At 41.5% G+C, this 22,889-nt stretch overlaps 1 protein-coding gene across 4 annotated transcripts in view; it reads right to left on the bottom strand.

The window, feature by feature from the left end:
• Positions 1-22,889, bottom strand: part of LOC117324967 (serine/threonine-protein phosphatase 6 regulatory ankyrin repeat subunit A-like) — a 140,470-nt gene that overhangs the window by 61,801 nt on the left and 55,780 nt on the right. For all 4 annotated transcript variants that reach the window (XM_033880813.1, XM_033880816.1, XM_033880814.1 and 1 more), the window contains exons 4-7: positions 9,530-9,643; positions 9,127-9,231; positions 8,628-8,726; positions 8,148-8,249 (exon numbers count right to left, since the gene is read on the bottom strand). In XM_033880813.1, the coding sequence (XP_033736704.1) occupies positions 8,148-8,249; positions 8,628-8,726; positions 9,127-9,231; positions 9,530-9,643 (420 nt within the window). The remainder of the gene's footprint in view (positions 1-8,147; positions 8,250-8,627; positions 8,727-9,126; positions 9,232-9,529; positions 9,644-22,889) is intronic.

Raw genomic sequence — 22,889 nt, 5'->3', positions numbered from 1 at the left:
GACTAACAATAAAGATCTACACTCTGCCCTGCAGCTATAAGGAACTATATAATGGTTTCTATGGGTAAACATAAGTTATGGAATATCCTGAAGTTAAGAAAACAAGATGAAATTTATTATCAAGTCCTCAGTCAACACTGATGAGGAACAAAAAATACAAGAGCTCACTTAGATGTGATAGAAACAGATTTACAGACATAATTACTTTTGATTTTGAGTCGTGTACAAGGAATTGATGACCTAAGGTTGGGGTTGACCTTACCTTGTCTGTAAGGTTGGGGTTGACCTTACCTTGTCTGTAAGGTTGGGTTGACCTTACCTTGTCTGTAAGGTTGAGGTTGACCTTACCTTGTCTGTAAGGTTGGGGTTGACCTTACCTTGTCTGTAAGGTTGGGGTTGACCTTACCTTGACTGTAAGGTTGGGGTTGACCTTACCTTGTCTGTAAGGTTGGGGTTGACCTTACCTTGTCTGTAAGGTTGGGGTTGACCTTACCTTGTCTGTAAGGTTGGGGTTGACCTTACCTTGACTGTAAGGTTGGGGTTGACCTTACCTTGTCTGTGAGGTTGGGGTTGACCTTACCTTGTCTGTAAGGTTGGGGTTGACCTTACCTTGACTGTCAGGTTGGGGTTGACCTTACCTTGTCTGTGAGGTTGGGGTTGACCTTACCTTGACTGTAAGGTTGGGGTTGACCTTACCTTGTCTGTGAGGTTGGGGTTGACCTTACCTTGTCTGTCAGGTTGGGGTTGACCTTACCTTGACTGTAAGGTTGGGGTTGACCTTACCTTGTCTGTGAGGTTGGGGTTGACCTTACCTTGACTGTCAGGTTTAGGTTGACCTTACCTTGACTGTGAGGTTGGGGTTGACCTTACCTTGACTGTGAGGTTGGGGTTGACCTTACCCTTGTCTGTAAGGTTGGGGTTGACCTTACCTTGACTGTAAGGTTGGGGTTGACCTTACCTTGTCTGTAAGGTTGGGGTTGACCTTACCTTGACTGTCAGGTTGGGGTTGACCTTACCTTGTCTGTGAGGTTGGGGTTGACCTTACCTTGACTGTCAGGTTTAGGTTGACCTTACCTTGACTGTCAGGTTTAGGTTGACCTTACCTTGACTGTGAGGTTGGGGTTGACCTTACCTTGTCTGTAAGGTTGGGGTTGACCTTACCTTGACTGTAAGGTTGGGGTTGACCTTACCTTGTCTGTAAGGTTGGGGTTGACCTTACCTTGTCTGTAGGTTGGGGTTGACCTTACCTTGTCTTTAGGTTGGGGTTGACCTTACCTTGACTGTAAGGTTGGGGTTGACCTTACCTTGTCTGTAAGGTTGGGGTTGACCTTACCTTGACTGTAAGGTTGGGGTTGACCTTACCTTGTCTGTAAGGTTGGGGTTGACCTTACCTTGTCTGTAAGGTTGGGGTTGACCTTACCTTGTCTGTAGGTTGGGGTTGACCTTACCTTGTCTGTAAGGTTGGGGTTGACCTTACCTTGTCTGTAAGGTTGGGGTTGACCTTACCTTGTCTGTAAGGTTGGGGTTGACCTTACCTTGTCTGTAAGGTTGGGGTTGACCTTACCTTGACTGTAAGGTTGGGGTTGACCTTACCTTGTCTGTAAGGTTGGGGTTGACCTTACCTTGACTGTAAGGTTGGGGTTGACCTTACCTTGTCTGTAAGGTTGGGGTTGACCTTACCTTGTCTGTAAGGTTGGGGTTGACCTTACCTTGTCTGTAAGGTTGGGGTTGACCTTACCTTGACTGTAAGGTTGGGGTTGACCTTACCTTGTCTGTAAGGTTGGGGTTGACCTTACCTTGACTGTAAGGTTGGGGTTGACCTTACCTTGTCTGTAAGGTTGGGGTTGACCTTACCTTGTCTGTAAGGTTGGGGTTGACCTTACCTTGTCTGTAAGGTTGGGGTTGACCTTACCTTGTCTGTAAGGTTGGGGTTGACCTTACCTTGTCTGTAAGGTTGGGGTTGACCTTACCTTGTCTGTAAGGTTGGGGTTGACCTTACCTTGTCTGTAAGGTTGGGGTTGACCTTACCTTGACTGTAAGGTTGGGGTTGACCTTACCTTGTCTGTAAGGTTGGGGTTGACCTTACCTTGTCTGTAAGGTTGGGGTTGACCTTACCTTGTCTGTAAGGTTGGGGTTGACCTTACCTTGTCTGTAAGGTTGGGGTTGACCTTACCTTGTCTGTAAGGTTGGGGTTGACCTTACCTTGTCTGTGAGGTTGGGGTTGACCTTACCTTGACTGTAAGGTTGGGGTTGACCTTACCTTGTCTGTAAGGTTGGGGTTGACCTTACCTTGACTGTAAGGTTGGGGTTGACCTTACCTTGTCTGTAAGGTTGGGGTTGACCTTACCTTGACTGTAAGGTTGGGGTTGACCTTACCTTGACTGTAAGGTTGGGGTTGACCTTACCTTGTCTGTAAGGTTGGGGTTGACCTTACCTTGTCTGTAAGGTTGGGGTTGACCTTACCTTGACTGTAAGGTTGGGGTTGACCTTACCTTGTCTGTAAGGTTGGGGTTGACCTTACCTTGTCTGTAAGGTTGGGGTTGACCTTACCTTGTCTGTGAGGGTGGGGGTTGACCTTACCTTGACTGTCAGGTTGGGGTTGACCTTACCTTGTCTGTAAGGTTGGGGTTGACCTTACCTTGTCTGTAAGGTTGGGGTTGACCTTACCTTGACTGTCAGGTTGGGGTTGACCTTACCTTGTCTGTAAGGTTGGGGTTGACCTTACCTTGTCTGTAAGGTTGGGGTTGACCTTACCTTGTCTGTAAGGTTGGGGTTGACCTTACCTTGACTGTAAGGTTGGGGTTGACCTTACCTTGTCTGTGAGGTTGGGGTTGACCTTACCTTGTCTGTAAGGTTGGGGTTGACCTTACCTTGACTGTAAGGTTGGGGTTGACCTTACCTTGTCTGTAAGGTTGGGGTTGACCTTACCTTGTCTGTAAGGTTGGGGTTGACCTTACCTTGTCTATGAGGTTGGGGTTGACCTTACCTTGACTGTAAGGTTGGGGTTGACCTTACCTTGTCTGTAAGGTTGGGGTTGACCTTACCTTGTCTGTAAGGTTTGGGTTGACCTTACCTTGTCTGTAAGGTTGAGGTTGACCTTACCTTGTCTGTAAGGTTGGGGTTGACCTTACCTTGTCTGTAAGGTTGGGGTTGACCTTACCTTGACTGTAAGGTTGGGGTTGACCTTACCTTGTCTGTAAGGTTGGGGTTGACCTTACCTTGTCTGTAAGGTTGGGGTTGACCTTACCTTGTCTGTAAGGTTGGGGTTGACCTTACCTTGTACTGTAAGGTTGGGGTTGACCTTACCTTGTCTGTAGGTTGGGGTTGACCTTACCTTGTCTGTAAGGTTGGGGTTGACCTTACCTTGACTGTCAGGTTGGGGTTGACCTTACCTTGTCTGTGAGGTTGGGGTTGACCTTACCTTGACTGTAAGGTTGGGGTTGACCTTACCTTGTCTGTGAGGTTGGGGTTGACCTTACCTTGTCTGTGAGGTTGGGGTTGACCTTACCTTGACTGTAAGGTTGGGGTTGACCTTACCTTGTCTGTGAGGTTGGGGTTGACCTTACCTTGACTGTCAGGTTTAGGTTGACCTTACCTTGACTGTCAGGTTTGGGTTGACCTTACCTTGACTGTGAGGTTGGGGTTGACCTTACCTTGTCTGTAAGGTTGGGGTTGACCTTACCTTGACTGTAAGGTTGGGGTTGACCTTACCTTGTCTGTAAGGTTGGGGTTGACCTTACCTTGACTGTAAGGTTGGGGTTGACCTTACCTTGTCTGTGAGGTTGGGGTTGACCTTACCTTGACTGTCAGGTTGGGGTTGACCTTACCTTGACTGTAAGGTTGGGGTTGACCTTACCTTGACTGTGAGGTTGGGGTTGACCTTACCTTGTCTGTAAGGTTGGGGTTGACCTTACCTTGACTGTCAGGTTGGGGTTGACCTTACCTTGTCTGTAAGGTTGGGGTTGACCTTACCTTGTCTGTATGAGGTTGGGGTTGACCTTACCTTGTGTATGAGGTTGGGGTTGACCTTACCTTGACTGTAAGGTTGGGGTTGACCTTACCTTGTCTGTAAGGTTGGGGTTGACCTTACCTTGACTGTAAGGTTGGGGTTGACCTTACCTTGACTGTCAGGTTGGGGTTGACCTTACCTTGTCTGTAAGGTTGGGGTTGACCTTACCTTGTCTGTCAGGTTGGGGTTGACCTTACCTTGTCTGTAAGGTTGGGGTTGACCTTACCTTGTCTGTAAGGTTGGGGTTGACCTTACCTTGTCTGTAAGGTTGGGGTTGACCTTACCTTGTCTGTAAGGTTGGGGTTGACCTTACCTTGACTGTAAGGTTGGGGTTGACCTTACCTTGTCTGTAAGGTTGGGGTTGACCTTACCTTGACTGTAAGGTTGGGGTTGACCTTACCTTGTCTGTAAGGTTGGGGTTGACCTTACCTTGACTGTAGGTTGGGGTTGACCTTACCTTGTCTGTAAGGTTGGGGTTGACCTTACCTTGACTGTAAGGTTGGGGTTGACCTTACCTTGTCTGTAAGGTTGGGGTTGACCTTACCTTGACTGTAAGGTTGGGGTTGACCTTACCTTGTCTGTAAGGTTGGGGTTGACCTTACCTTGTCTGTAAGGTTGGGGTTGACCTTACCTTGTCTGTAGGGTTGGGGTTGACCTTACCTTGTCTGTAGGTTGGGGTTGACCTTACCTTGTCTGTAGGTTGGGGTTGACCTTACCTTGTCTGTAAGGTTGGGGTTGACCTTACCTTGTCTGTAAGGTTGGGGTTGACCTTACCTTGACTGTAAGGTTGGGGTTGACCTTACCTTGTCTGTAAGGTTGGGGTTGACCTTACCTTGTCTGTAAGGTTGGGGTTGACCTTACCTTGTCTGTAAGGTTGGGGTTGACCTTACCTTGTCTGTAAGGTTGGGGTTGACCTTACCTTGTCTGTAAGGTTGGGGTTGACCTTACCTTGTCTGTGAGGTTGGGGTTGACCTTACCTTGACTGTAAGGTTGGGGTTGACCTTACCTTGTCTGTAAGGTTGGGGTTGACCTTACCTTGACTGTAAGGTTGGGGTTGACCTTACCTTGTCTGTAAGGTTGGGGTTGACCTTACCTTGACTGTCAGGTTGGGGTTGACCTTACCTTGACTGTAAGGTTGGGGTTGACCTTACCTTGTCTGTAAGGTTGGGGTTGACCTTACCTTGTCTGTAAGGTTGGGGTTGACCTTACCTTGTCTGTAAGGTTGGGGTTGACCTTACCTTGTCTGTAAGGTTGGGGTTGACCTTACCTTGTCTGTAAGGTTGGGGTTGACCTTACCTTGTCTGTGAGGTTGGGGTTGACCTTACCTTGACTGTAGGGTTGGGGTTGACCTTACCTTGTCTGTAAGGTTGGGGTTGACCTTACCTTGTCTGTAAGGTTGGGGTTGACCTTACCTTGACTGTCAGGTTGGGGTTGACCTTACCTTGTCTGTAAGGTTGGGGTTGACCTTACCTTGTCTGTAAGGTTGGGGTTGACCTTACCTTGTCTGTAAGGTTGGGGTTGACCTTACCTTGACTGTAAGGTTGGGGTTGACCTTACCTTGTCTGTGAGGTTGGGGTTGACCTTACCTTGTCTGTAAGGTTGGGGTTGACCTTACCTTGACTGTAAGGTTGGGGTTGACCTTACCTTGTCTGTAAGGTTGGGGTTGACCTTACCTTGTCTGTAAGGTTGGGGTTGACCTTACCTTGTCTGTGAGGTTGGGGTTGACCTTACCTTGTCTGTAAGGTTGGGGTTGACCTTACCTTGTCTGTAAGGTTGGGGTTGACCTTACCTTGTCTGTAAGGTTGGGGTTGACCTTACCTTGTCTGTAAGGTTGGGGTTGACCTTACCTTGTCTGTAAGGTTGGGGTTGACCTTACCTTGTCTGTAAGGTTGGGGTTGACCTTACCTTGTCTGTAAGGTTGGGGTTGACCTTACCTTGTCTGTAGGTTGGGGTTGACCTTACCTTGTCTGTAAGGTTGGGGTTGACCTTACCTTGACTGTAAGGTTGGGGTTGACCTTACCTTGTCTGTAAGGTTGGGGTTGACCTTACCTTGTCTGTAAGGTTGGGGTTGACCTTACCTTGACTGTGAGGTTGGGGTTGACCTTACCTTGTCTGTAAGGTTGGGGTTGACCTTACCTTGTGTATGAGGTTGGGGTTGACCTTACCTTGACTGTCAGGTTGGGGTTGACCTTACCTTGTCTGTAAGGTTGGGGTTGACCTTACCTTGACTGTAAGGTTGGGGTTGACCTTACCTTGTCTGTGAGGTTGGGGTTGACCTTACCTTGACTGTAAGGTTGGGGTTGACCTTACCTTGACTGTAAGGTTGGGGTTGACCTTACCTTGTCTGTAAGGTTGGGGTTGACCTTACCTTGACTGTAAGGTTGGGGTTGACCTTACCTTGTCTGTAAGGTTGGGGTTGACCTTACCTTGTCTGTAAGGTTGGGGTTGACCTTACCTTGTCTGTAAGGTTGGGGTTGACCTTACCTTGTCTGTGAGGTTGGGGTTGACCTTACCTTGTCTGTAAGGTTGGGGTTGACCTTACCTTGACTGTCAGGTTGGGGTTGACCTTACCTTGTCTGTGAGGTTGGGGTTGACCTTACCTTGTCTGTAAGGTTGGGGTTGACCTTACCTTGACTGTCAGGTTGGGGTTGACCTTACCTTGTCTGTGAGGTTGGGGTTGACCTTACCTTGACTGTCAAGGTTGGGGTTGACCTTACCTTGACTGTCAGGTTGGGGTTGACCTTACCTTGACTGTGAGGTTGGGGTTGACCTTACCTTGTCTGTAAGGTTGGGGTTGACCTTACCTTGACTGTAAGGTTGGGGTTGACCTTACCTTGTCTGTAAGGTTGGGGTTGACCTTACCTTGTCTGTAAGGTTGGGGTTGACCTTACCTTGTCTGTAAGGTTGGGGTTGACCTTACCTTGTCTGTAAGGTTGGGGTTGACCTTACCTTGTCTGTAAGGTTGGGGTTGACCTTACCTTGACTGTAAGGTTGGGGTTGACCTTACCTTGTCTGTAAGGTTGGGGTTGACCTTACCTTGACTGTAAGGTTGGGGTTGACCTTACCTTGTCTGTCAGGTTGGGGTTGACCTTACCTTGTCTGTTATGTTGGGGTTGACCTTACCTTGTCTGTAAGGTTGGGGTTGACCTTACCTTGACTGTAAGGTTGGGGTTGACCTTACCTTGCCTGTAAGGTTGGGGTTGACCTTACCTTGACTGTAAGGTTGGGGTTGACCTTACCTTGTCTGTAAGGTTGGGGTTGACCTTACCTTGTCTGTAAGGTTGGGGTTGACCTTACCTTGTCTGTTAGGTTGGGGTTGACCTTACCTTGTCTGTGAGGTTGGGGTTGACCTTACCTTGTCTGTGAGGTTGGGGTTGACCTTACCTTGTCTGTAAGGTTGGGGTTGACCTTACCTTGTCTGTGAGGTTGGGGTTGACCTTACCTTGTCTGTGAGGTTGGGGTTGACCTTACCTTGTCTGTGAGGTTGGGGTTGACCTTACCTTGTCTGTAAGGTTGGGGTTGACCTTACCTTGTCTGTAAGGTTGGGGTTGACCTTACCTTGACTGTAAGGTTGGGGTTGACCTTACCTTGTCTGTAAGGTTGGGGTTGACCTTACCTTGTCTGTAAGGTTGGGGTTGACCTTACCTTGTCTGTAAGGTTGGGGTTGACCTTACCTTGTCTGTAAGGTTGGGGTTGACCTTACCTTGTCTGTAAGGTTGGGGTTGACCTTACCTTGTCTGTGAGGTTGGGGTTGACCTTACCTTGACTGTAAGGTTGGGGTTGACCTTACCTTGTCTGTAAGGTTGGGGTTGACCTTACCTTGACTGTAAGGTTGGGGTTGACCTTACCTTGTCTGTAAGGTTGGGGTTGACCTTACCTTGACTGTCAGGTTGGGGTTGACCTTACCTTGACTGTAAGGTTGGGGTTGACCTTACCTTGTCTGTAAGGTTGGGGTTGACCTTACCTTGTCTGTAAGGTTGGGGTTGACCTTACCTTGTCTGTAAGGTTGGGGTTGACCTTACCTTGACTGTAAGGTTGGGGTTGACCTTACCTTGTCTGTAAGGTTGGGGTTGACCTTACCTTGTCTGTAAGGTTGGGGTTGACCTTACCTTGTCTGTGAGGTTGGGGTTGACCTTACCTTGTCTGTGAGGTTAGGGTTTGCTTTCATCTGATACAAATATTTGACCATTGCCTCATCACCTTCCCACGCTGCTAGATGGAGAGGTGTCTGTTTCTCATCCTGTCAGTGACCACAATAGATATACACAATAAGATGCTGTTGTAAGAATCCAATTTTGATAAAGGAAAAGTACACATATAGATTATAGTTATAGATTGATTTTAGTTTATTGTCATATATCCATCAACCAAGTCCTTTATGACCTCAAAACCTCTGTAAGAGTGATTAATGTAAGTTGATTAAACGTTTTTCACAATTTTTGTTAAAAAAAACAAGTTGATAGTTTCTCAATATCATTTCTTTTAACTATTGCTTTTAGTTGATTTCTGTTTTGAAACAATTCAAAATATTCTATTTCTTTAGAAGTTGAAAGACACAATCATTTTTTTTATCCAACATTACACAATAGTAACACACATCAATACAGACGGATCTTACATTCATGGTGTCCACTGGCGCACCTGACTCGACTAACATCTTGGCGAAGTCTAGGTCGCGTCGACGACATGATATATGTAGTACTGTATCCCCATTATCCTGTCAGGAAACAGCAACATTTAGACAACAGGATTGATACAAACTTCCTGAAGGGTGTGGAATTGATCTAATTGTCAATTGTAAATAAAAAAAATTTAAAAATCAGAAAAAAACGACAGAAAATATTTACTCAATCTCATGATGTAATACATAAGTTATTTTTACATTAATTCCTCGAAAGGATCCATACTAAAATCTAAATCTGTAAACCTTTCTAGAAGGACCCCTACCTAAAGACACTTCCTGTCTAATGTGACCAGTAATGTGTCTGTCACATTACACAGGTTTTACTGATGAGTTTCGTGAATGTTTGTTGACACTACTATAACATTGAATAAAAAAACATTTTGTAGGTATCAGCAACATATTCCAGAGAAAATCATCTTAGATTATCTCGTACCTTCCTCTGCATCTTGAGTTGTTGGTCGGCATGTTGATACAGAAGCTCCTTACAGACGGCCACATTGCCAGCCTCCGCAGCCAGGAACAGGGGTATCGCACCATTCTAGGAGTACATTTGTTCAATGGTAGGACATGCTAGTATGTATTATTGTTTTCCTTACACTTTATCTTCACAGATATCAGGGTATTAGCCCTACATCTTGTACAGACAGTACTTATTACCTTACTTATAACCACACACTTCTAATTTTTTTGATTATTTAAAGGGTTGTGTTATAGTTTTCTTTTCTCGAAAAACGAATCAATTAAATTTATATAAATAATGATAACAGTACATTGTATATATGAATGTATATCAAACATAATTATATTCATTATTTCCACCCCTTTGCCACCATTACCTTGTCTGCATAAAGACGGCCATCTTTGCTTGAAGCTTTGAGCAGTAGCTGGACAACCATGACAGCCCCACTGGCCCGAGCACATGCCATGTGTAGGGGTAACTGGCTCTTAGGCTGTCGTAACAAAACAATGATATACGGTCAGGTTCTGACCCTTAGGCTGTCGTAACAAAACAATGATATACGGTCAGGTTCTGACCCTTAGGCTGTCGTAACAAAACAATGATATACGGTCAGGTTCTGACCCTTAGGCTGTCGTAACAAAACAATGATATACCGTCAGGTTCTGACCCTTAGGCTGTCGTAACAAAACAATGATATACAGTCAGGTTCTGACCCTTAGGCTGTCGTAACAAAACAATGATATACGGTCAGGTTCTGACCCTTAGGCTGTCGTAACAAAACAATGATATACCGTCAGGTTCTGACCCTTAGGCTGTCGTAACAAAACAATGATATACAGTCAGGTTCTGACCCTTAGGCTGTCGTAACAAAACAATGATATACGGTCAGGTTCTGACCCTTAGGCTGTCGTAACAAAACAATGATGTACAGTCAGGTTCTGACCCTTAGGCTGTCGTAACAAAACAATGATATACAGTCAGGTTCTGACCCTTAGGCTGTCGTAACAAAACAATGATATACGGTCAGGTTCTGACCCTTAGGCTGTCGTAACAAAACAATGATATACGGTCAGGTTCTGACCCTTAGGCTGTCGTAACAAAACAATGATATACAGTCAGGTTCTGACCCTTAGGCTGTCGTAACAAAACAATGATATACGGTCAGGTTCTGACCCTTAGGCTGTCGTAACAAAACAATGATATACGGTCAGGTTCTGACCCTTAGGCTGTCGTAACAAAACAATGATATACGGTCAGGTTCTGACCCTTAGGCTGTCGTAACAAAACAATGATATACGGTCAGGTTCTGACCCTTAGGCTGTCGTAACAAAACAATGATATACGGTCAGGTTCTGACCCTTAGGCTGTCGTAACAAAACAATGATATACAGTCAGGTTCTGACCCTTAGGCTGTCGTAACAAAACAATGAGATACGGTCAGGTTCTGACCCTTAGGCTGTCGTAACAAAACAATGATATACGGTCAGGTTCTGACCCTTAGGCTGTCGTAACAAAACAATGATATACAGTCAGGTTCTGACCCTTAGGCTGTCGTAACAAAACAATGATATACGGTCAGGTTCTGACCCTTAGGCTGTCGTAACAAAACAATGATATACAGTCAGGTTCTGACCCTTAGGCTGTCGTAACAAAACAATGATATACAGGTCAGGTTCTGACCCTTAGGCTGTCGTAACAAAACAATGATATACAGGTCAGGTTCTGACCCTTAGGCTGTCGTAACAAAACAATGATATACAGTCAGGTTCTGACCCTTAGGCTGTCGTAACAAAACAATGATATACGGTCAGGTTCTGACCCTTAGGCTGTCGTAACAAAACAATGATATACGGTCAGGTTCTGACCCTTAGGCTGTCGTAACAAAACAATGATATACGGTCAGGTTCTGACCCTTAGGCTGTCGTAACAAAACAATGATAATACGGTCAGGTTCTTGACCCTAGGCTGTCGTAACAAAACAATGATATACGGTCAGGTTCTGACCCTTAGGCTGTCGTAACAAAACAATGATATACAGGTCAGGTTCTGACCCTTAGGCTGTCGTAACAAAACAATGGATATACAGTCAGGTTCTGACCCTTAGGCTGTCGTAACAAAACAATGATATACGGTCAGGTTCTGACCCTTAGGCTGTCGTAACAAAACAATGATATACGGTCAGGTTCTGACCCTTAGGCTGTCGTAACAAAACAATGATATACAGTCAGGTTCTGACCCTTAGGCTGTCGTAACAAAACAATGATATACCGTCAGGTTCTGACCCTTAGGCTGTCGTAACAAAACAATGATATACAGTCAGGTTCTGACCCTTAGGCTGTCGTAACAAAACAATGATATACAGTCAGGTTCTGACCCTTAGGCTGTCGTAACAAAACAATGATATACGGTCAGGTTCTGACCCTTAGGCTGTCGTAACAAAACAATGATATACGGTCAGGTTCTGACCCTTAGGCTGTCGTAACAAAACAATGATATACAGTCAGGTTCTGACCCTTAGGCTGTCGTAACAAAACAATGATATACAGTCAGGTTCTGACCCTTAGGCTGTCGTAACAAAACAATGATATACGGTCAGGTTCTGACCCTTAGGCTGTCGTAACAAAACAATGATATACAGTCAGGTTCTGACCCTTAGGCTGTCGTAACAAAACAATGATATACGGTCAGGTTCTGACCCTTAGGCTGTCGTAACAAAACAATGATATACAGTCAGGTTCTGACCCTTAGGCTGTCGTAACAAAACAATGATATACAGTCAGGTTCTGACCCTTAGGCTGTCGTAACAAAACAATGATATACGGTCAGGTTCTGACCCTTAGGCTGTCGTAACAAAACAATGATATACGGTCAGGTTCTGACCCTTAGGCTGTCGTAACAAAACAATGATATACAGTCAGGTTCTGACCCTTAGGCTGTCGTAACAAACAATGATATACGGTCAGGTTCTGACCCTTAGGCTGTCGTAACAAAACAATGATATACGGTCAGGTTCTGACCCTTAGGCTGTCGTAACAAAACAATGATATACAGTCAGGTTCTGACCCTTAGGCTGTCGTAACAAAACAATGATATACGGTCAGGTTCTGACCCTTAGGCTGTCGTAACAAAACAATGATATACGGTCAGGTTCTGACCCTTAGGCTGTCGTAACAAAACAATGATATACAGGTCAGGTTCTGACCCTTAGGCTGTCGTAACAAAACAATGATATACGGTCAGGTTCTGACCCTTAGGCTGTCGTAACAAAACAATGATATACGGTCAGGTTCTGACCCTTAGGCTGTCGTAACAAAACAATGATATACGGTCAGGTTCTGACCCTTAGGCTGTCGTAACAAAACAATGATATACCGTCAGGTTCTGACCCTTAGGCTGTCGTAACAAAACAATGATGTACAGTCAGGTTCTGACCCTTAGGCTGTCGTAACAAAACAATGATATACAGTCAGGTTCTGACCCTTCGGCTGTCGTAACAAAACAATGATATCCAGTCAGGTTCTGACCCTTAGGCTGTCGTAACAAAACAATGATATACGGTCAGGTTCTGACCCTTAGGCTGTCGTAACAAAACAATGATATACGGTCAGGTTCTGACCCTTAGGCTGTCGTAACAAAACAATGATATACCGTCAGGTTCTGACCCTTAGGCTGTCGTAACAAAACAATGATATACGGTCAGGTTCTGACCCTTAGGCTGTCGTAACAAAACAATGATATACGGTCAGGTTCTGACCCTTAGGCTGTCGTAACAAAACAATGATATACCGTCAGGTTCTGACCCTTAGGCTGTCGTAACAAAACAATGATATACAGTCAGGTTCTGACCCTTAGGCTGTCGTAACAAAACAATGATATACGGTCAGGTTCTGACCCTTAGGCTGTCGTAACAAAACAATGATATACGGTCAGGTTCTGACCCTTAGGCTGTCGTAACAAAATAATGATATACAGTCAGGTTCTGACCCTTAGGCTGTCGTAACAAAACAATGATATACGGTCAGGTTCTGACCCTTAGGCTGTCGTAACAAAACAATGAGATACGGTCAGGTTCTGACCCTGAGGCTGTCGTAACAAAACGATGATATACAGTCAGGTTCTGACCCTTAGGCTGTCGTAACAAAACGATGACATACAGTCAGGTTCTGACCCTTAGGCTGTCGTAACAAAACGATGATATACAGTCAGGTTCTGACCCTGAGGCTGTCGTAACAAAACGATGATATACGGTCAGGTTCTGACCCTTAGGCTGTCGTAACAAAACAATGATATACAGTCAGGTTCTGACCCTTAGGCTGTCGTAACAAAACAATGATATACCGTCAGGTTCTGACCCTTAGGCTGTCGTAACAAAACAATGATGTACAGTCAGGTTCTGACCCTTAGGCTGTCGTAACAAAACAATGATGTACAGTCAGGTTCTGACCCTTAGGCTGTCGTAACAAAACGATGATGTACAGTCAGGTTCTGACCCTTAGGCTGTCGTAACAAAACAATGATGTACAGTCAGGTTCTGACCCTTAGGCTGTCGTAACAAAACAATGATATACGGTCAGGTTCTGACCCTTAGGCTGTCGTAACAAAACGATGATATACGGTCAGGTTCTGACCCTTAGGCTGTCGTAACAAAACAATGATATACGGTCAGGTTCTGACCCTTAGGCTGTCGTAACAAAACAATGATATACGGTCAGGTTCTGACCCTTAGGCTGTCGTAACAAAACAATGATATACGGTCAGGTTCTGACCCTTAGGCTGTCGTAACAAAACAATGATATACAGTCAGGTTCCTCAACTAACATCAACAATGTGTTTAATATGTAACAACTACAGTTATTCATTCATTGAATATCCTGTAGAATCCCACTTGACTCGTTCAATATCCCCTGGAATCCCACTTGACTCATGCAATGTCCCCTGGAATCCCACTTAACTCATCCAATGTCCCCTGGAATCCTACTTGACTCATTCAATGTCCCTGGAATCCCACTTGACTCATTCAATGTCCCCTGGAATCCCACTTGATTCATCCAATGTCCCCTGGAATCCCACTTGACTCATGCAATGACCCTGGAATCCCACTTGACTCATGCAATGACCCTGGAATCCCACTTGACTTATTCAATGTCCCCTGGAATCCCACTTGACTCATGCAATGTCCCCTGGAATCCCACTTGATTCATTCAATGTCCCTGGAATCCCACTTGACTCATTCAATGTCCCCTGGAATCCTACTTGACTCATCCAATGTCCCCTGGAATCCCACTTGACTCATGCAATGTCCCCTGGAATCCCACTTGACTCATTCAATGTCCCCTGGAATCCCACTTGACTCATGCAATGTCCCCTGGAATCCCACTTGACTCATGCAATGTCCCCTGGAATCCCACTTGATTCATTCAATGTCCCCTGGAATCCCACTTGACTCATTCAATGTCCCCTGGAATCCCACTTGACTCATGCGATGTCCCTGGAATCCTACTTGACTCATTCAATGTCCCATCCCACTTGACTCATGCAATGTCCCCTGGAATCCCACTTGATTCATTCAATGTCCCCTGGAATCCCACTTGACTCATTCAATGTCCCTGGAATCCCACTTGATTCATTCAATGTCCCATGGAATCCCACTTTACTCATGCGATGTCAAGTGAAATTCCTCTGCTATTGAATATGCCAAATTATATATATATCTAGGATTCATTACTACCATTTAAATTATTATTAAGTCTGTATGATACATAAATTATTTCAAAGTCTGTATAATACATACATAAATTATTACAAAGTCTGTATGATAGATTAATTAATATCAAGTCTGCATAAAAGACCATGTTTGACCCTTTGTTCCATATAACTGACACAATCCCCCACTATGTAACCACTCTGGTCAATACACTTTGAGAAATTGATATCTTACACAATTGTAATTACAGCATGTGTAAGTTTAATCCGTTGATAGTAGATATTAACCGTGCTATACAACACAACTAAGCAAATTTGTTTGTTAATGTAATAATCATTAGGGGGATATTTATAATTAAACAGTACATCCTACAGCTGTCACGGTTATAAACAATGCTTTTCTCGTTAAATATTCATAGGTAAACGTTATTCACTATTACCTGGTATTGGTGACATGTGTAAAAGGATCAGTGTAGTGTGTTTAATATAATGTCTGTCACTCAGTTGACTCTTTGGCTGAGGAGATGGTGCCAGGGACTCTATCATACCTGACACATGTCAGGGCAACTGTCAGCAATGTGTTTCCCCTGTTTAATGTAGGCCTATAATGCTGATGATGCTGTTATCTTCCTTAACCTGGTAACCCAGAATTCACCAACACTCTACTCTAACAGGAATTCTAAACCAACACTCTACCCTAACAGGAATTCTAAACCAACACTCTACCCTAACAGGAATTATAAACCAACACTCTACCCTAACAGGAATTCTAAACCAACTCTCTACCCTTACAGAAATTATAAACCAACACTCTACCCTAACAGGAATTCTAAACCAACTCTCTACCCTTACAGAAAGTATAAACCAACACTCTACCCTAACAGGAATTCTAAACCAACTCTCTACCCTTACAGAAAGTATAAACCAACACTCTACCCTAACAGGAATTCTAAACCAACACTCTACCCTAACAGGAATTCTAAACCAACACTCTACCCTAACAGGAATTCTAAACCAACTCTCTACCCTAACAGGAATTATAAACCAACACTCTACCCTAACAGGAAGTCTAAACCAACACTCTACTCTAACAGGAATTCTAAACCAACACTCTACCCTAACAGGACCAACACTCTACCCTAACAGGAATTATAAACCAACACTCTACCCTAACAGGAATTCTAAACCAACACTCTACTCTAACAGGAATTCTGTAGGTGGTCTACGATGACTGATAGTTATAAAACAAACTGTAAGTGGTCTACGATGACTGATAGTTATATAACAAACTGTAAGTGGTCTACGATGACTGATAGTTATAAAACAAACTGTAAGTGGTCTACGATGACTGATAGTTATAAAACAAACTGTACGTGGTCTACGATATCTGATAGTTATAAAACAAACTGTAAGTGGTCTACGATGACTGATAGGACGTAAAACAAACTGTAAGTGGTCTACGATGTCTGATAGTTATAAAACAAACTGTAAGTGGTCTACAATGACTGATAGTTATAAAACAAACTGTAAGTGGTCTACGATGACTGATAGTTATAAAACAAACTGTAAGTGGACTACGATGACTGATAGGACGTAAAACAAACTGTAAGTGGTCTACGATGACTGATAGTTATAAAACAAACTGTAAGTGGACTACGATGACTGATAGTTATAAAACAAACTGTAAGTGGTCTACGATGACTGATAGTTATAAAACAAACTGTAAGTGGTCTACGATGACTGATAGTTATAAAACAAACTGTAAGTGGTCTACGATGACTGATAGTTATATAACAAACTGTAAGTGGTCTACGATGACTGATAGTTATAAAACAAACTGTAAGTGGTCTACGATGTCTGATAGTTATAAAACAAACTGTAAGTGGTCTACGATGACTGATAGTTATAAAACAAACTGTAAGTGGTCTACGATGACTGATAGTTATAAAACAAACTGTAAGTGGTCTACGATGACTGATAGTTATATAACAAACTGTAAGTGGTCTACGATGTGTGATAGTTATAAAACAAACTGTAAGTGGTCTACGATGACTGATAGGACGTAAAACAAACTGTAACTGGTCTACGATGACTGATAGTTATAAAACAAACTGTAAGTGGTCTACGATGACTAATAGGACATAAAACAAACTGTAAGTGGTCTACGATGACTGATAGGACATAAAACAAACTGTAAGTGGTCTACGATGACTGATAGTTATAAAACAAACTGTAAGTGGTCTACGATGTCTGATAGTTATAAAACAAACTGTAAGTGGTCTACGATGACTGATAGTTATAAAACAAACTGTAAGTGGTCTACGATGTCTGATAGTTATAAAACAAACTGTAAGTGGTCTACGATGTCTGATAGTTATAAAACAAACTGTAAGTGGTCTACGATGTCTGATAGTTATAAAACAAACTGTAAGTGGTCTACGATGACTGATAGTTATAAAACAAACTGTAAGTGGTCTACGATGACAAATAGTTATAAAACAAACTGTAAGTGGTCTACGAGGACTGATAGTTATAAAACAAACTGTAAGTGGTCTACGATGACTGATAGTTATAAAACAAACTGTAAGTGGTCTACGATGACTGATAGTTATAAAACAAACTGTAAGTGGTCTACGATGACTGATAGTTATAAAACAAACTGTAAGTGGTCTACGATGACTGATAGTTATAAAACAAACTGTAAGTGGTCTACGATGACTGATAGTTATAAAACAAACTGTAAGTGGTCTACGATGTCTGATAGTTATAAAACAAACTGTAACTGGTCTACGATGACTGATAGTTATAAAACAAACTGTAACTGGTCTACGATGACTGATAGTTATAAAACAAACTGTAACTGGTCTACGATGACTGATAGTTATAAAACAAACTGTAAGTGGTCTACGATGACTGATAGTTATAAAACAAACTGTAAGTGGTCTACGATGTCTGATAGTTATAAAACAAACTGTAAGTGGTCTACGATGACTGATAGTTATAAAACAAACTGTAAGTGGTCTACGATGTCTGATAGTTATAAAACAAACTGTAACTGGTCTACGATGACTGATAGTTATAAAACAAACTGTAACTGGTCTACGATGACTGATAGTTATAAAACAAACTGTAAGTGGTCTACGATGACTGATAGTTATAAAACAAACTGTAAGTGGTCTACGATGTCTGATAGTTATAAAACAAACTGTAAGTGGTCTACGATGACTGATAGTTATAAAACAAACTGTAAGTGGTCTACAATGACTGATAGTTATAAAACAAACTGTAAGTGGTCTACAATGACTGATAGGACATAAAACAAACTGTAAGTGGTCTACGATGTCTGATAGTTATAAAACAAACTGTAAGTGGTCTACAATGACTGATAGGACATAAAACAAACTGTAAGTGGTCTACGATGTCTGATAGTTATAAAACAAACTGTAAGTGGTCTACGATGACTGATAGTTATAAAACAAACTGTAACTGGTCTACGATGACTGATAGTTATAAAACAAACTGTAAGTGGTCTACGATGTCTGATAGTTATAAAACAAACTGTAAGTGGTCTACGATGACTGATAGTTATAAAACAAACTGTAAGTGGTCTACAATGACTGATAGTTATAAAACAAACTGTAAGTGGTCTACAATGACTGATAGGACATAAAACAAACTGTAAGTGGTCTACGATGTCTGATAGTTATAAAACAAACTGTAAGTGGTCTACGATGACTGATAGTTATAAAACAAACTGTAAGTGGTCAACGATGACTGATAGTTATAAAACAAACTGTAAGTGGTCTACGATGTCTGATAGTTATAAAACAAACTGTAAGTGGTCTACGATGACTGATAGTTATAAAACAAACTGTAAGTGGTCTACGATGTCTGATAGTTATAAAACAAACTGTAAGTGGTCTACGATGACTGATTGTTATAAAACAAACTGTAAGTCGTCTACGATGACTGATAGTTATAAAACAAACTGTAAGTGGTCTACGATGACTGATCGGACGTAAAACAAACTGTAAGTGGTCTACGATGTCTGATAGTTATAAAACAAACTGTAAGTGGTCTACGATGTCTGATAGTTATAAAACAAACTGTAAGTGATCTACGATGACTGATAGTTATAAAACAAACTGTAAGTGGTCTACGATGTCTGATAGTTATAAAACAAACTGTAAGTGGTCTACGATGTCTGATAGTTATAAAACAAACTGTAAGTGATCTACGATGACTGATAGTAATAAAACAAACTGTAAGTGGTCTACGATGACTGATAGTTATAAAACAAACTGTAAGTGGTCTACGATGACTGATTGTTATAAAACAAACTGTAAGTGGTCTACGATGACTGATAGTTATAAAACAAACTGTAAGTGGTCTACGATGTCTGATAGTTATAAAACAAACTGTAAGTGGTCTACGATGACTGATAGGACGTAAAACAAACTGTAAGTGGTCTACAATGACTGATAGTTATAAAACAAACTGTAAGTGGTCTACGATGACTGATAGGACGTAAAACAAACTGTAAGTGGTCTACGATGTCTGATAGTTATAAAACAAACTGTAAGTGGTCTACGATGTCTGATAGTTATAAAACAAACTGTAAGTGGTCTACGATGACTGATAGTTATAAAACAAACTGTAAGTGGTCTACGATGACTGATAGTTATAAAACAAACTGTAAGTGGTCTACGATGACTGATAGGACGTAAAACAAACTGTAAGTGGTCTACGATGACTGATAGTTATAAAACAAACTGTAAGTGGTCTACGATGACTGATAGGACATAAAAAAAACTGTAAGTGGTCTACGATGACTGATAGTTATAAAACAAACTGTAAGTGGTCTACGATGACTGATAGTTATAAAACAAACTGTAAGTGGTCTACGATGACTGATAGGACGTAAAACAAACTGTAAGTGGTCTACGATGTCTGATAGTTATAAAACAAACTGTAAGTGGTCTACGATGTCTGATAGTTATAAAACAAACTGTAAGTGGTCTACGATGACTGATAGTTATAAAACAAACTGTAAGTGGTCTACGATGACTGATAGTTATAAAAAAAACTGTAAGTGGTCTACGATGACTGATAGTTATAAAACAAACTGTAAGTGGTCTACGATGTCTGATAGTTATAAAACAAACTGTAAGTGGTCTACGATGACTGATAGGACATAAAACAAACTGTAAGTGGTCTACGATGACTGATAGTTATAAAACAAACTGTTAGTGGTCTACGATGACTGATAGTTATAAAACAAACTGTAAGTGGTCTACGGTGACTGATAGTTATAAAACAAACTGTAAGTGGTCTACGATGACTGATAGTTATAAAACAAACTGTAAGTGGTCTACGATGACTGATAGTTATAAAACAAACTGTAAGTGGTCTACGATGTCTGATAGTTATAAAACAAACTGTAAGTGGTCTACGATGACTGATAGTTATAAAACAAACTGTAAGTGGTCTACGATGTCTGATAGTTATAAAACAAACTGTAAGTGGTCTACGATGACTGATAGTTATAAAACAAACTGTAAGTGGTCTACGATGACTGATAGTTATAAAACAAACTGTAAGTGGTCTACGATGACTGATAGTTATAAAACAAACTGTAAGTGGTCTACGATGACTGATAGTTATAAAACAAACTGTAAGTGGTCTACGATGACTGATAGTTATAAAACAAACTGTAAGTGGTCTACGATGTCTGATAGTTATAAAACAAACTGTAAGTGGTCTACGATGACTGATAGTTATAAAACAAACTGTAAGTGGTCTACGATGACTGATAGTTATAAAACAAACTGTAAGTGGTCTACGATGTCTGATAGTTATAAAACAAACTGTAAGTGGTCTACGATGACTGATAGTTATAAAACAAACTGTAAGTGGTCTACGATGACTGATAGTTATAAAACAAACTGTAAGTGGTCTACGATGTCTGATAGTTATAAAACAAACTGTAAGTGGTCTACGATGACTGATAGTTATAAAACAAACTGTAAGTGGTCTACGATGACTGATAGTTATAAAACAAACTGTAAGTGGTCTACGATGACTGATAGTTATAAAACAAACTGTAAGTGGTCTACGATGACTGATAGTTATAAAACAAACTGTAAGTGGTCTAAGATGACTGATAGTTATAAAACAAACTGTAAGTGGTCTACGATGACTGATAGTTATAAAACAAACTGTAAGTGGTCTACGATGTCTGATAGTTATAAAACAAACTGTAAGTGGTCTACGATGATAGATAGTTATAAAACAAACTGTAAGTGGTCTACGATGTCTGATAGTTATAAAACAAACTGTAACTGGTCTACGATGATAGATAGTTATAAAACAAACTGTAAGTGGTCTACGATGACTGATAGTTATAAAACAAACTGTAAGTGGTCTACGATGACTGATAGTTATAAAACAAACCGTAAGTGGTCTACGATGACTGGTAGTTATAAAACAAACTGTAAGTGGTCTACGATGACTGGTAGTTATAAAACAAAATGTAAGTGGTCTACGATGACTGATAGGACGTAAAACAAACTGTAAGTGGTCTACGATGACTGATAGGACGTAAAACAAACTGTAAGTGGTCTACAATGACTGATAGTTATAAAACAAACTGTAAGTGGTCTACGATGACTGATAGGACGTAAAACAAACTGTAAGTGGTCTACGATGTCTGATAGTTATAAAACAAACTGTAAGTGGTCTACGATGTCTGATAGTTATAAAACAAACTGTAAGTGGTCTACGATGACTGATAGTTATAAAACAAACTGTAAGTGGTCTACGATGACTGATAGGACGTAAAACAAACTGTAAGTGGTCTACGATGACTGATAGTTATAAAACAAACTGTAAGTGGTCTACGATGACTGATAGGACATAAAACAAAACTGTAAGTGGTCTACGATGACTGATAGTTATAAAACAAACTGTAAGTGGTCTACAATGACTGATAGTTATAAAACAAACTGTAAGTGGTCTACGATGACTGATAGGACGTAAAACAAACTGTAAGTGGTCTACGATGTCTGATAGTTATAAAACAAACTGTAAGTGGTCTACGATGTCTGATAGTTATAAAACAAACTGTAAGTGGTCTACGATGACTGATAGTTATAAAACAAACTGTAAGTGGTCTACGATGACTGATAGTTATAAAAAAAACTGTAAGTGGTCTACGATGACTGATAGTTATAAAACAAACTGTAAGTGGTCTACGATGTCTGATAGTTATAAAACAAACTGTAAGTGGTCTACGATGACTGATAGGACATAAAACAAACTGTAAGTGGTCTACGATGACTGATAGTTATAAAACAAACTGTTAGTGGTCTACGATGACTGATAGTTATAAAACAAACTGTAAGTGGTCTACGGTGACTGATAGTTATAAAACAAACTGTAAGTGGTCTACGATGACTGATAGTTATAAAACAAACTGTAAGTGGTCTACGATGACTGATAGTTATAAAACAAACTGTAAGTGGTCTACGATGTCTGATAGTTATAAAACAAACTGTAAGTGGTCTACGATGACTGATAGTTATAAAACAAACTGTAAGTGGTCTACGATGTCTGATAGTTATAAAACAAACTGTAAGTGGTCTACGATGACTGATAGTTATAAAACAAACTGTAAGTGGTCTAAGATGACTGATAGTTATAAAACAAACTGTAAGTGGTCTACGATGACTGATAGTTATAAAACAAACTGTAAGTGGTCTACGATGACTGATAGTTATAAAACAAACTGTAAGTGGTCTACGATGACTGATAGTTATAAAACAAACTGTAAGTGGTCTACGATGTCTGATAGTTATAAAACAAACTGTAAGTGGTCTACGATGACTGATAGTTATAAAACAAACTGTAAGTGGTCTACGATGACTGATAGTTATAAAACAAACTGTAAGTGGTCTACGATGACTGATAGTTATAAAACAAACTGTAAGTGGTCTACGATGACTGATAGTTATAAAACAAACTGTAAGTGGTCT

Source organism: Pecten maximus, chromosome 4 (genome assembly GCF_902652985.1).
Source record: "Pecten maximus chromosome 4, xPecMax1.1, whole genome shotgun sequence".
Lineage (NCBI taxonomy): Eukaryota > Metazoa > Mollusca > Bivalvia > Pectinida > Pectinidae > Pecten > Pecten maximus.
Note: the sequence above shows the minus strand (reverse complement) of the source record. Positions and strands in the feature narration are given on the sequence as shown.